The sequence below is a fragment of the Alligator sinensis genome, unplaced genomic scaffold (assembly GCF_000455745.1).
Source record: "Alligator sinensis unplaced genomic scaffold, ASM45574v1 scaffold882_1, whole genome shotgun sequence".
NCBI classification, from domain to species: Eukaryota; Metazoa; Chordata; order Crocodylia; family Alligatoridae; genus Alligator; species Alligator sinensis.
Genome location: NW_005842500.1, coordinates 393,902 through 409,234, shown reverse-complemented (window position 1 = coordinate 409,234; position 15,333 = coordinate 393,902). Strand labels below are relative to the sequence as shown.

General features: G+C 44.6%; 1 protein-coding gene across 1 annotated transcript in view; it reads left to right on the top strand.

The window, feature by feature from the left end:
* LOC102379220 (tensin-3) overlaps window positions 1-15,333 on the top strand; it is a 477,473-nt gene that overhangs the window by 444,250 nt on the left and 17,890 nt on the right. Inside the window, 4 exon segments of the mRNA XM_025212996.1 lie at window positions 3,087-3,730; window positions 5,132-5,218; window positions 8,721-8,852; window positions 12,081-12,176. Coding sequence (XP_025068781.1) covers window positions 3,087-3,730; window positions 5,132-5,218; window positions 8,721-8,852; window positions 12,081-12,176 — 959 coding nt within the window.

Here is a 15,333-nt window from a genome sequence, read left to right as displayed (position 1 = left end):
CTGCCCCACTCTGGGGCTGGGGTCTATGTACCCCGCATACAACCCGGGGTCTGTTCCCCGCCCGCAACCCACTGGTTGCGCTCAGGGGCCCCACACCTCTGGGGTCCCTATGTGGCCTCCTCCAACCCCTACAGCCTCACCCAAGCCTCCGGGCTAATACGTAAGCCGAACATAAACTAGAGCCTCCTGGCTATAACTCAAACATAAAGCCTCCTGGCTAAACCATGGCGCCCAAACCTCTCAGAGCTGCCATCCTTCTCTCAGCTAGAGCAGTTCCTGCATTGCTCACCTCTTACCTCCAGGAGCTCCTGCCCCTCTCAGCTGCTGGCAGGGAACTGCCAGTCTGCTCTCAGCCCTGGGCTTTATAAGGGCCAGGCCCTGCCTCCTACAGACAGCTGGCTCTCCTTAGTTGCCCCGGCAACCTGCAGCTGGGCTCGTTACCCTGGCAACACTCAGCTGGGCTCGTTATGACCTGCCAGGGCTCTGTCTCTCTCCCTGGCAGTTTCTCCCCTCTAGGAGCAGAGCACCGAGGTGCTCTGCGACAGAGAGGGAGAGAGAGAAAGAGATCGATCGATTGATCAAACAACTGACAGTGGAAATGTAAGATGAGAGGCAGAAAATGGATACAACAAACAGGAAAGGAAGAAATGAATGAAAGAAGGTTGTGAACACTGCAGTCAGTAGAGGTCCAGTACTCTGCCTAGCTCTTCCCCTGCAGGGTTTCCTACAGGGAAAGGTGAGGTACAGTACTAGTGCTGGCAGCCATGCCCACCATAAAATTCCATGCCCTGCTGTTGATCTCCCCTCCCATATCACCGAGTGTCTAATTATCATATTTCTAATCATGACTAATTGCCTTTTACCATCATTTTTGGAACTCCCACAGTTGATGTGAACTGACTGAAGTATTGAACTCTTAGCAGGCAGCCTGTCAGAGTAGCACTGATTGCACCTTATATTTCTTTTTCCTTTTTTCTGGTCTCATTTAAAATTAGTCCTTCAGGTAACGATGTTTTTGGCTTGAGAGACTGTGAATCATAATAATCCCAATAAATAATGTTACAATCAATCACTGTCTGAAAAGTAGATGTAACTTGTCATTATAAATAACTAGGAATTGGAATTAAAATCTCAGCCTCAGGCATTGTCAGCACTGGTAATGTGAAGTCACTACAGAATCAAATTTGAAGATCCTATTTTTCAACTTTACCTTGAAACATTGTTCCTTTGTTCATTTTCTTTTTTTCAGGTGGGTGGGGGTCACATTTCAGCTTTAAAAATACTTTCTGGATTTTTTGCGTATAGATGTTTTCTTCTCTCTATTCCCATTCTATCTGTTATGGTGCTGCTACTGTGGTATGTACAAAGCTCCTGACTTCCACAGTGCCCAATTAACTAAATCCCTGCTTTGTATTTTTAAATTCTTAACTCCATCCCTCTTCCCCCATCCTTCCCTCCCCCCAAGCTCTTTGCCTCTGCATTACAGGTTTGCTCTCCCTTAACTGCAGCCCCTCTCCATAGCTTTTTAGCTGTTTTCACACATTAGACTTTTAGAAAATGGAATAAAATGCGACTCTCTTCACCTTTCAAAACTTTGGGACAAGAAACAAAGGACTGAAAGGGGCTTCTTGGGTCAGTTCTGCACTTTAACATGTGGAATTCTTCCCTGGTGGAACAATCCTAGTTTCAGTGTTAGACTATTTTGTTCAATAGGTGAAAGAAAAATAATGTCTCTGGTGCTCTGTACTATATCTTGCATGTCCTGTATTATTCCTTTGCCATTCTTATATGAACATAAATAAGGCCTCCCCATTCATATATGGATGATCTTATGGTTAAGTCATGGAGTCATGGTTAAGACATGGACACCTCGATTCTGATTCTGATGCTGTTTCTTATATAGTGTGACCTTGGGTAAATCGCTTGGCTGCTTGGTGCCTCAGGCACTTACACAAGTTACGTATTTCATGCTATTGGGCTCCTCAAAGCACTCTACAGGCATGATGTAATACACATGCACAGCTGCAGAGCGCCTTTAAAATGGCTGATCGCACAAAAAATTACCATCAAGTGAGGCATTAGATGAAGGTGCTCTAAAGCAGAGCGTGTTAGAGAACATGTGTTCCTTCAAGGATTCATTTTTTGCATGGGGAGGGGAGAGGGGCTAGTGTTCACACCCTGCCAGCACCAATCTAGCACTACCCCTGGGGCTCTCAGAACAGGGGAAAAAGCAACAACAGCTACCAACTGGGCTTGGCCTGGCTGGAGCTGGGAGGTGGGGGCAGGGTGGAACAGAGCCCCCTTGCCTCACGAGTCCACCCCCAGCTACCCTGGCTGGCGTATTGGGAGGAGCTGAGCCAGGCCCACGAGGCAAGGGGGCTCTGTTCCACTCTGGCCCCCACCCTGTTCCAGTTCCGGTCAAGCCTAGCCAGCAGCTGCTGCTGTTGTAAAGAGGCCTGGGGTGTGGGGGAAGGGAGCACCCCCTCACCTCACAGGTCCAGCCTAGCTCCCCCTAATTTCCCAGCTGGGGTACCTGGGGGGGGCCCACAAGGTGAGGGGGCTCTGTTCTGCACCCCGCTTTAAGCTCCAGCCAGGCCAAGCCCAGCTGCTGCTCCTCTGTCCCCTGCTGACAGCTCTGGAGTTTGGGGGTAGGGGGAGAAGGAGGGAGCCTGGGGAGAGGGATGGCTTGGCTGCCTCCTCAGAGGCTGTGGGAGTACCCCCGCCTGTTTGTCAGGGCCAGTGCAGGCAGGCTCAAGTCCCCACCCCGACCGAACAGGTGAACATCAGCTCTAACTCATGGCATTTTATGTAAAGCACCGTGAGTTAAAGCAAGGCCCTTAAACATCTGGAGGCACCCTCCGTTTCCCTGTTTGTATGATAATACATACCTCATAGAACAGCAAGGCTGATGTCATTAAAGCATCCTGAAAATCCTTGTATGAAGAGTGTTATGGAAATCTGAAGTATTGTTGTCTTGGTTAAGTTTATTTATTGATACTGCAAAAAACTGGAATGAAGGCATTGTAAAATGAAATGCTCTCAATGCATATGGGAATGATTTGATTCATCTTTTTGTTTTTGAACAGCCCTCCTGCAACTGAACACCCTTGGCTAAGCAGCCAAAGACCTACCCATTCACCCCAGCTTTCAGTGACGGGTAACAACAGGCCAACAGGAAGTTATCTTTTGCCCTCAGAATTTTCAAGCTCTGTGCAGGAAGACTCTCTCTTCTCCCTTTTCCCATCCCCAGGCCTGCAAGTTATCTCCTTGAGCAGCCAAGAAAATTCATCATCAGAGCAGCAACAAGAACCTTCTGCCAAAACCAGTGCCCGGACTTACCTGAACTATGGTGGAGCCAGTGTAGGCAGCAGCCCTTCCTTGGAGGAGAAACAGGCTACTTTCATGGTCAACAGTAACAGTTCTCCCAAAACTATGAGCTCACCACTGGCAAGTGAAGAAGACAATGGGTTTTTGGAACACAACTTTCTTACAATGACCACTGGACATAACAGCCAGAACAGCACTACTCAGCAAAAGCACGGAATGAATCTGCACCCCCAACCACCCCTTCCAGAGAAGAAGAGGTCTTCTGAAGGAGAACGTTCCTTTGGTTCCATCTCCCCTTCTTCCAGTGGCTTCTCCAGTCCCCACAGTGGGAGTACAATCAGCATCCCATTTCCAAATGTCCTGCCAGACTTTTCTAAAGTTTTAAGTACTTCCCCTGTGCCAGGTAGGTTCTCTGTTACAAGGATACCAGGCATATCTATTGTCAGAGAGAGGAAATTGGGAGTGGGCTGTTCTAGGTTTTAGAGATTAAGAAGAAAAAAAGGAAAAATGGCACCTGAGTATTTATAGTAAGAGGAACTCATTCACTAGTATTAGACAGATTGATTCTAAAAGCAAAACTCTGGAGTGCTTTGTCGGAGCCCCTTTGGATGTATGAGCAAAGTGCAGCCCTCTCTTCAGACAAGATTCTTCAGGTAAATCTGATATCTTTTATTAGACCAACTCAGATAGTTGGAAAAATTCTTCTTAGCAAGCTTTCAGGTTTAAATACCCTTCATCAGGATGAGGAAGCATTTCCAGTTGGGCTGTGCTCTTCCTGGATGGAATGAATTGTGAAGAAGCCAGAGGCTGGACTGGTATATGCATGCTACAGGCCATCAGTGAAGATGTAAACTGAGGAGTCAATGGATGAGAGACAGGCCGGGGGGGAGGGGTGGAAAGGGGAATGAATGTAGCTGATAAATAGTAGAGAGGTACCTGGGGACTCAGATGTCAGGCAGGTTTAATGCATCATAAAACCAATGTCTATATTTAGTCCATGATTTTTTGTATCCAGGAGGTTGATGAAGTGAAGTTCATAGGCTCATCTGGGAAAAGGTGTTTTGTAAATTAATTTGAGGATTAGAACTGAGAGATTGGAGAGAAAGTGGTTTCCATGTGAGAAGTGTGAACCCGCAGGTAATTGGGTATTCTTGTCTTTGATAGATTTCCGATGTGAGTTCATTCTGATGCACAGTTGTTGTTTGGTCTCTCCTACGTATTTTCTATCAGGGCATTTGGTGCATTGGATAAGATATATTACATTTCTGGAGGTGCAGCTGTAAGATCCAGGAATGCTGATGGTTCTGTTGTGAGGTGTACTAATTGTCGGGGGTGGGTGGAGATGTGTTGGCAGGTTTTACATTTCTTGTCATGGCATAGTACTCCAGATGTGGCCTCACCAGTGCTGAATATAGAGGGGAATAATCACTTCCCTTGTCCTACTGGCATCCTTGCTAGACTTATGGCAAGAAGTAGTTGGAATGTGGCTATTGCCCTCCAGGGTATGTGCAGATTTGACCAGGTGCCACTGATAAGATCCTTATTTAATATAGCTGTATAACTGTGAATGTCCAGAATCTATAGCTCCAGTGAAAGGTAACATTAATAACACTTGTGGAATTAACCAAAGTATCATGTTGTGTACATTTTGGTATAGAACTTCCCCAAACTCTCATTGCATTGTTCTTCCACCTCAATCAGACTAACCAGCATCTCCTTGTGAGACATGAGAACCAACAACAAAAAATTCTCTTTGCAGTTATGGTGCAAAAACATTTTTTTTCCTTTTTTTTTTTTTCTACAGACAGTACAACTGATAAGCATGTGACTGTAAAATTTGTCCAAGACACATCCAAGTTCTGGTACAAGCCAGATATTTCAAGAGAGCAAGGTAAGCCAAGTAATGTGTGCTTTGGGGTATACAGTTGCAGAGGGCCTGTTCAGGAGCCTTCTCTATAAATTTCTGGAGCTTGATGCTTAAAATGCTTTAGATTAAAGTACAAAAACAATTTTTGTCTCACCACTAGGAGGACTAGAGCCCCTTATGCCAGTGTAATTTAGAGGATTACGGGTTTATTAAACAAGACTCAAGGAGTCAAGGTTTTAGCTTGGGTCAGGTTCTTAACCCCTCTAAAATGACCCAAAGAGATCTTAAAGCTGTCTGTGCCAAGAGCTGAAAAAGCATGGTACAATCTAGGCATGGCCCTGCCAGTCCATTCAGTCACTTCCCTTCAGTGGCAAGGAGGCTATCCTGGAGAATGGTAGAGAATGGACAAGAGAGGCAAGTGCAATAATAGAGATGTAAATACCAATTAAATAAATATTTGTCATTATAACAGGTTAAACAATTAATGGATTGAGTGCAGCGACAGGGACGGGTGCAGCAGTGCTGGGCCATGTCTCTGCAAAGTCAGGGAGGGGGATGCAGAGCCTCCCAGGCCAGTGTTTGCCCAGCCCCACCCTGCCATGGAGGAGGGGCTTCAGCCATCCACCCCAAACAGCATGGGGAGCCGGGGGCCAAAGTAACCCCACCAGGCAGGCAGCACAGCCCAAGAAGCCCTAGGGGTGAGGGGGCAGCAGCCAGCAAGGGGCTGCAGCCACCGGTGGGCAGCTTCCCCAGGCCAACTGCAACAGTGCAGGAGGGAAGGGGGAGGAGAGAGGCAGGCAGTAGCTAGCAAGGGTCTTTACCAGCCCGCTGCAGCCACTGGCATGCATTCTTGCTGGGACAATGCAGGGCTTACCTTCCCTCCCAGACTGTGCCCAGCCCCAGGGTAAACAATAACCAATAACTAGTAAGCTATAACCAGTTATCACTGAGCTGATTGGTGAAATGATTAATCATTTAACCATTCACGTCCCTAGTGCAATATTCTCCATTGATCCAGGTGGAAGGTAACTTTCTAGCCCAAGTTATCCAGAGACTGTAGTCTGGCATGTTTTGAGGGCAAGTTTGGTCCCCAGGATTTGGAGAGCTGAGGGGACAGGGGACATAAAACAACCTCATAAAAGCTACTTACCATTTGCTTAGATTCTCTTAAGTGCTACAGTAGCATGGAATTTCCCATCTATGTTTTAAATATACTTACATTTATAACTAATGAAAGAGAATGTTGCTGTTGTCAGAATCAAGAATAAACTCCTATGTAGATCAGCCAAGATATGGCTATCACTATATGCAACTCTTGAAGATTGTTTTTAATAGCTACCTGCTTGTTATCTCGGCTCTACATTCATTAGTAGTCTTACTGAACTCTGCATGTGGAATAGGGATAGGGAATGGAGTTTTTTCCAGCAGTCCTTGCCTGTGTCACTGCAACCAGTTTCCATGGAGACCCCGGCACTGCTGCCACCGTGACATAGAGACTGGCCCCAGCAGTGCTGGCAGGGTGCACAGCTGGGTGAGGAGCCGCTCCAGAGCTAGGACCTTGTGGCAGTGACAGCGTGGTCTGAAGCCAGGACTGAGCTGCGATCCACTACCTGCGCACCCTGGGCAGGGGCTTGGCGGAAGCAGATTGCAGCTGTGCCCCAGCTTCAGACCACACTATCACCACTGCAGGATCCCAGCCCCTGCCACGGAGCAGCTCCCCTCCCAGCTGCATACCCTGCCAGTGCTGCTGGGGCCAGTCTGCGTGGAAACCCTGGCCCCACCTGGCTCTGCTGTGGGGTCTCCATGGAAACCAGCTTCAGCAATGCTGGCAGGGGCTGCTGGGTAATGGAGTCTGCTGCTGGCCAGATCCACTATTTTGCCTACACATGCAATAGAATACTGAGTGTTTAAGTGTCCAAAGGACAATTCTTGACTTGCTGTGCCTAGTAATGAGGTGACATCACAAGAACACACATAAAACTAACAGTGTGTTGTTTTCACAACATTTCAGTATTCACTTTTTTCCCCCACCTAATATCATTACTTTTTTCTCATTCTATAAGGAAAAATGTTAAGGAAAGTGAGTGTGGATTTTTGCTTTTTGCCTGAAGGAACAATTCTATGACAGATGGAAACTCTGGTTTAATGCAAAGTTAGAAAGATTATGCAAACAGCCTCCTGAATTCCATTTTTTTTACATATTCACCACATTAGCCTCATCCAGGAGTGCTGGGATTTCTTGTAGGATTGCTGAAGATCAGAAATGTTTATGGCTGGATAACATTTATTCATAAAGTAAAAAAAAAAAAAAAAGAAATACTCCAAAAACTTATTCAGAACCAGGCCACTGAGCACTCTGCTATATGACACTGCAACAGTACAACAAAGTTATTGCAAGAAGGATTAAGACCTTGGCTACCTGGGAGTGGGTTTCTTTGCAATCTGATGCAAAGGCAAGCAGCAGTTCCTCTGTCAGTCCCTCCCACTGTGCATAATCCAGCTCATATCCTCCAAGCAGAGGTCACAGAACAAAGAGGAAAAGAATTTCAGTGCTTAGACTCTCCAAAAGCAAGTACCCATCTACCTGTATCTCTCTGCTTGCATAAAATGAGATCAAAGGAAGACAGTAACTTTCTTCCAGCACTTGTTGATGAATAATGACAAGTATTCTCCCAGTGTCAGCACTGTGTAGGAGGAGAAAGCAATGTTGTCTCGCTAGACTGACTCTTGTAGCCATATTCCCTGCTACTTTTTTAACAAGCAGACACAGTATCATCAGGAACCAGATTTTCCTCTTTGTCTGAAAGCACATGTCTGCTGGGACAGAGCAATTTAGAAGGAAAGTGCTGGCTTTCTTCTGACGATGCGGAATGGGGCACATTTTCATTATCAGGCCAGGAACCACAGTTGCCAACATACCCCTGCTGGCTGAGTTCTAATCTGGTCCCTCAAAGGCAGGAAAAAAATGTTTCTTAAGCTGTATTTTCCTGTCAGACCTTTGCAATTTTGAGAAATTATGGTAATGGAAACATTCCAACATGGACCAAAACCAAAAGCTCATATCAGGGCTTCAGTCATTGGCAGCCTGAGACTCTATCTAGCATAGTCTCTGAAAACTGGAAGTTCAGTCCTGGATCCCAAACCCCCATCAGATCCAAAGATTTTTTTTTCAGTTTTGCCTTTTCCTTACTACTTCCCATCTCACTGGAATATTATTAGGAGTAGTTAATTAATATTTGGACAGTGCTTTAAATATATACAGCACTGCAGACCAGATATTTGTGAAGCCTCCGGGCTGTGCTTGGAGTAAGATACTGTCCAGTTTGAACGAGGAATCCAGTCAGGTCATGCAGGTGCATTGTCATAAATACCAAAATAGCCAGGGTTCTGGCTCTGTTCCAAGGTTGGGGTGCGGGGAGGAAGAACAGCCTCACATGCTTTACTAGCCCTTTCAAGGAGGATTTGAAGCAGTACATGTGTGTTCATTACCCTGACTGAAAACATTTTTCTCCCTGAATCCTTGCAGCCATTGCTGTTCTTAAGGACAAGGAACCTGGGTCATTCATTGTTCGAGACAGCCACTCATTCCGGGGAGCCTATGGCCTTGCAATGAAAGTTGCTACACCCCCTCCTTCAGTGCTGCAGTTGAACAAGAAAGGTACTGTGTGATTCCCATAAAGAGCAGAGGAGCACTTAATTAATACACATTACACAGAGAAGTCACCCTCCCTTCCCATAATGGAAAGAACAATAAGCTCAGTTCAGAGCCAGTCAGTCTCTCTTTGAATTATTTAGAATATTATAAAAATGTTTCCCAGTGGAAGTATAGGACATTTCTGTACTGTGATAGTTTATTGCACCAATTGCCAATTCTACACACATTTTGGATGTCCATGTACTGTGTAATGTTGTCTACATGGAAATCCAGCACCAGATCACCATCTGAACCCCTCCCTATTTATCAGAAGGCTGTTTTTTATATATTGGGCTTAGTGTGGTGCTGCATACCCTCATGCTCAACAATGGATCTTTTTTGGCCCCAGGAATTTGTTCTAAGATAACCATATATCAGAAACAAGAAGCAGTATGGCAAACCTACTCCCCCGGACAACCATGCCTTAGCACCAAGGCATCAAACATATGCCCAGCCCATGGAACCGTATGATCCTGCCTGTGCATCTCTGGCCCTGACCCCACATGCTGCATGCAGCACAGGGGGTTGGTCTGGGATGCGTGCTGCATGTAGTGCCCCATTAGACCAGCCCTGGGCACTGGCCCTGGGCCCAGTCCAGATCTAGCTGTACTGGAGCCAGCATGCAGGGCCAGTCCAGCAGGGTGCCACATGTAGCATATGCCCCAGGCTGGTCCCCCTGTGCTGCATGCCAGCCAGTCCATCCCTGTGTACTGCATGCAGCTTGTCCCAGTGCTCGCTGTGCATGAGATTCATGGGGCTGGCATGGTGTGTGCACTGCCTGCAATGCACAGGCTGGACCCAGCGCTGCACAGGGCATCTAGGCCATGGGCTGCATGTAGCGCCCTGGACTGGCCCCCTGTGCTGACTGCGGTGCTGGGTCTAACTCCATGCAAACCCCACACGCTGCATGCACAGGAAGCCCTGGAGTGGGTGCACGCTGTATATAACATGTGGTCTGGACTTAGCACCATGGTCACTGCACAAGGGGTTGATCGCAGTCCATCCCATAGACCAGCCCAGGGACCCTCATCCAACCTGTAGGGCCAGATGAATTTGACATCCTTGCCCTATCTGTCACTCCTGAGAGGGAAAAGTGAAAAGAACATACCAAACACGTTTGTCCATACATGGAGACTCAGAAGTTTGGTGCCTGGGCAGTACTTTGGATTATGAATGTGATTAGTGTAAAGCAAACAGGCTGTCTTTCCTGCTGCTACTACTCTCTTTCAAAACCTTATGGGCAAGTTTGTGCCATCAAAAGCCAATGGGCTAATATGCTTCTACATTCGGTCTCTCCCTGACCACAAATGATTAGAAATCAGCAAGTGCCCTGAATCTTGAGTATTAATATCCCTTTTTATGTCATATGCCATTAAATATGATACCTCTGGGTATTTTTAATGTGTGTATTTGAATTTAAGTTCTCACCCTCTTCCTGTGGCACTGAGTTCCGCAGTCTTAATGATCTGCTTTTAGGGGTTTTACATTTGTTACTTTCTGTTTTCATTCAATATCCTTTTAATCTTGCCTTACAAGATAGAGAGAACAAAAGTTCCTGGTGCCTCTTCCTTGTAACATTCACTATTTTATGTCTTTTTGTCACATGCTTCCTTTTCTTTCTCTTGTTACTAAAGATAACATCAGTCTTTTCAATTTCTCACTATGAGTTTTCTCAGGTTCTTGTCCATTCCTTTCTCTGAACCCCTCTCATTCTCCAGTACCCTTCTTGATGTGACCAGAACTGCATGCAGGATTCCAGATGAGAGTTATATAATGATATACTCTTCTTAGTCCCATCCCACACGTTTATGATTACAGTGGTACTCTGAACAGAATTCTTTTTGGGGGCTATATATGCAACTACTGAGTCTATTTCTTGCTCTTAACTGGGAAGACCAAGCTGTAGACACCAGGACATTGCAGACATTGTTGACATTTCTTTACTATTTGCTATGACTTATCTATCCTATTTCCTCATGCCAGAGGAAAATAAACTCATCCCACCGTGCCACTGCTTTCTTTCCTTATGGCATTGTGGAATTGTGCGGCATCCAGATTTTCTCTGGTCATCTTTGAGAGCAAGCTTTTGCTTGCCAATTTTTGCTGGTATTACAGTTCTTGCTATACAAATTATTGTGTTCATTTATGCTGATTTGAACATCCCCAGCGGAATGTGGTGTCTGGATGTCATGTGCCTTCTAGTCTGTGACTGATAAGACTGGAGACAAAAGGATGTTTGTAATTCTTTTGTTCAAGTTTGATCCCCTCGGTTGTTGGGGGGATTAGACTTTGACCCATTGCCAGAGAGTGATCCTTTCATTGCACAAAGTTTCTCCAAATTCCTGTAGTCATTGTTCTTAATGCCAAGTGCTAAACCACCATGAATCGGGCCTTCAAAAATAGCGTAAAATACATGAGATGGTTAACAGTGGTAAATAATTGTTGGGTGTGGGATTTACATCCTCCAATTTGAATCTTTACATTTATACTTGAGTTATGGTTTCAAGAATTTCTCTGCAACCATGAGGAATCGAAACTTCTTTTTAAAATCTAAACTAGCTCTAGAAAACTAAGATACTTCTGTAATTGCCTCTCCAGGACCTGGAACTTCAGGTAGAATATCAAGTATTGTGAGATTCACAGTAAAATTGAGAGAGTCGGTAGCACCGTATTTGTGTACCTAAATCTTTTGTTTTGCTGCTTTAATCTAAATACAGACCTATTTTCCTTTATTTTATCCTCTTGCTGTATCAGGCACCAGTTATTCTCACTGACCTTTTTATTTTGCCATTTCTCTTCTTAGCTACTATTGCAGTTTGCTTTGATTTACTCTTCAGCCCCATCCATTTCCTCCTTTGCTCTCAGGAGGTAAGAAACAAACGATCTGTTTTCTCTGACCTTCCAGTTAGTATAGAATGACTGGGGCATGTCCTAAATGTATTGAACAAAGGTACTCATCTGGGTACTGATTGCTTCCAATCTGGAAAACCTGTAGAGTACACTCGCATGTGCTACAGAGTGTCCTTTTCACTGTAGATTATAACACAGAGGTGGCACAACTAGTAGACTGTTTGCTTGCTTTCTATAAAGAATTCATTTGTCCTAAGGAAACCACCATCATAAAGACCCCTTGTTTTGTGAGTCCATCTCTTATTCATTGACTCCACGTGTTTTGTTTTGTTTTTCCCACAGTTGGGGATTTGTCAAATGAACTTGTAAGGCATTTTCTGATTGAGTGCACCCATAAGGGAGTACGATTGAAAGGATGCCCAAATGAGCCATATTTTGGTAAGTAAAGTACATCTCAGGATGTACAAAATTAGGGTATTTTAAATAAACCAAGACTATTTTATAGTGTTAGGTGGAATGCAATAGGAGGGAAACATTCTCTGACTTGAGAGATGGTTCCTGTGTGGAACCTATTCTAATGCTGTTATATAAATAGGGGTCTAACGAGGCAGCCAACCAATTTCATGGGCAGTTTGCAGCACCAGCCACTGATTGGCAGAGGGGTGGAGCCATATGACAGGCAGCCCTCTCACCTAATCAGCAATCGGCAGCGAGGAGCAGAGGCAATGGCCTTTGTGCTGGCAGCCCCGCTTCCCTCCAGGCGGACAATACGTCTGGGAAGATTTTATTTTTATTAAGGCCTTTTTCCCTCCCCCTCCCCTGGATTTCACAGAGATTGCCCAATTTTGCAAAATTCATGCAATTGTGATTTGGGTAGATCCCCACATATAAATGTAGTAGGGCTAGAGTGTTGCAATAGTTATGATGGTCCAGGAAGTGCATAAGAGGTAAGGAGTTGTTTTTTTGTTCATTTGTGATATCTTTTATTAAACCAAATGTATAATTGGGAGAGAACTTTGACAAACTTCCTGCTTCAGATCAGACAGAAAGCATCCTTCTTCAGATCTATGAAAGAATCAGACACAGGCCAGGCTAAATAACAGAAAACAGAACCTCAATGGTTTGTGTTAAACTCCATGTTATATATGTATGTAAACATATATGTAATATATATTAAATAGAAATATATAAACATCATACAAATGATCTTCTATACAGATTTGTAGGTATGTCTGCATGGTTTTAAGCTCTCTAGCTTGGGTGTTACACCAAGCTCAGTAGGCTAACCACCTAGTTATGTCCTAGTTATGGTTTTGGCTTTTTTTGTTTGGCTGGACTGCTAGCAGTACCTGAGCCAGCTTGTTTACCGTGACTTCAGAGTAGACAGCCACAGAAAAGTTGTATTGTGGTAGAATCCAAGCAAGCTGGACCATTGTAATAAAATACATCATCTCTGCTGGACTGCTCTTTCTAGAAGGAGTATGTATAAAAATTACAGGTTATGTCACAAGCAAAGATGTCCCAAACCAAAACTGGAGTGAAATGTGTGAACATTTGGGTTGAAAAGTATTTTAAAGCAGAGATTTTGGTTCAGTTTTACCTCTGAGTGAAGCATGTGTATGGCCTTGTCTAAAGCATGTGTATGGACATTACCATAGTATCAGAGCCACTGTTACACTTTTATTCTATATATTCTCACACACAGAGTCCTGATGTCTTCATTTTCTTCTTTTTGATTTTTAATAAGTTCCTGTAGTTTTTGTCACCACCAGCCCAAAAAGGCTGTGTTGTGCCTGAGGGGGAGAGAAACTGGCAAGTAGCTGTCCTGTTCTCTCCAGCCACTTCTATCTAGTACCGATACAGCTCATTCAGAAGAGTGATGGCTACCTAACTTACATCTGATGGACAGACAGCAGCTTTCACTTTAGCGTAAAGAGAGGAGGAGGCAGCAGACTCCACTCATTTTATCTAGTAATTGTTTAATACAAAATGCATAGAGAGCATTGGGAGCAGGGGCCAAAACCCAGCCCTCCTTGTCTTCTACGAGAGCAACCACCTGCCCTGGGCGAGAGGTTGAGAGTTGGGCCCGGAACTCAGGCTGCTGGAAAAAAGGTGGGTGGCCTGCCCCTTCACTGCCTTCAGCTGCAGTTGGCCAGCCTGCTTTTTCTCTGTCTAAGGAAACAGGAATATATGCATGGTTTATACACATTGTATTTAGTGTCTTAGACACCTAAAACCTGCATAGATGCCACTTGCATGTTTTAAAGGCTGAATCTGGGCCTTGGCTTCTCAGGCCACTTAGATGACTTGCCAAAGAGTGGATAGGAAATCTGTGACAAAGAGCTGAGCTCCCAGGCTCCTCTCTAGCAGTCATCTGATTTAGTAAATGCTGTGGGTGTGTTGTATGTCTTCTGTATGCCTAATAGAAGCAGCATTCCCTTCATATATTCTGCACTGTTCAAGGATTAAAGATTATCAGAGAACTTTGCTTTTCAGATTGCACAGCTATCTAACCTGTGGGCCTGTGCTGATGCATGCTGGTGTGCTGGAGAACTTGCTCCCAATTTTTGGCCCATCTTAACTTGAGAGATACACACCATCTGTACAGCAACCAGTCCAAGTAGCCAGACCAAACATTAGACAGATTCTTTAGGGCTTGAGAACTCTTCCCTTCCTGTGAAGTGTCTACATAGCAACAGCAGGGATTAACCTTCTCACTACAGTGGGAGGACTTCACAGTGACCCTCCTGCCCATCTCCAGGTTCACCTCTGACTGTTTTCTTTTTCTATACAGCCATTTCTTCCTGCCCCATCCCTCACCTTCTACAAAGGAACTTTTTATAGCTGTACGGGACCCAATTGAGCCAAGATCTACAAATGGTCAAGCACCCTCACAGCAGTAACAAATGCGGGTCCTCAGCAATTGAAGGAATGGCTCTATTTTAAAAGTTTTTGATAATCTAAACAAAATGAGTTTTTTGATACAGAACTCAGGTTTGATTGGAATATCTGTTAATATTTTGAGTATCTAAAATTAAAGACTGATGTCTTCCTGCAGTAATAGACTGACCAATGCTGCATGTTCATTTAGGTTGCTCCCCACAATACAGAATGTAATGACAGCATAAGATTGAGTAAGATCTACTTACTTTAATGAGAGCAAAGGGTGCAATACTGCAGGTGGCTTTGAAAATCTGAACCCTACTGCACAGTTGAAGCAAACTAAGGTTTAGGGCATTCATTAAGAGGAGAAATGATTTAACTGGAGACACCATGCCATTAGAAGTGAAGATTTCCTCTAGCTGTTTTTTTACACTACTAAGAACACAAAATGATTTGAATGCATTTTCCTGGCTCTTTCACTGCCTCAGTGTGGCATCAGGCAAGTTAGTTAACCAACTGCTCTCATCTGCCTCTCAAAATTTCAAGCATGGGCAAATTAACATTTGTAAAATGCATTATGGTCTTTAGGGCTAGAGACGGAAGTTACACACAAACCAGTTTTAAGTGACCAGAAACCAGTTTAAACCTGTAACAGAAGTTCAGTGTACATAAACCACTGTCAAAATAGCTAAAGCCAATTTAAAATAAACAG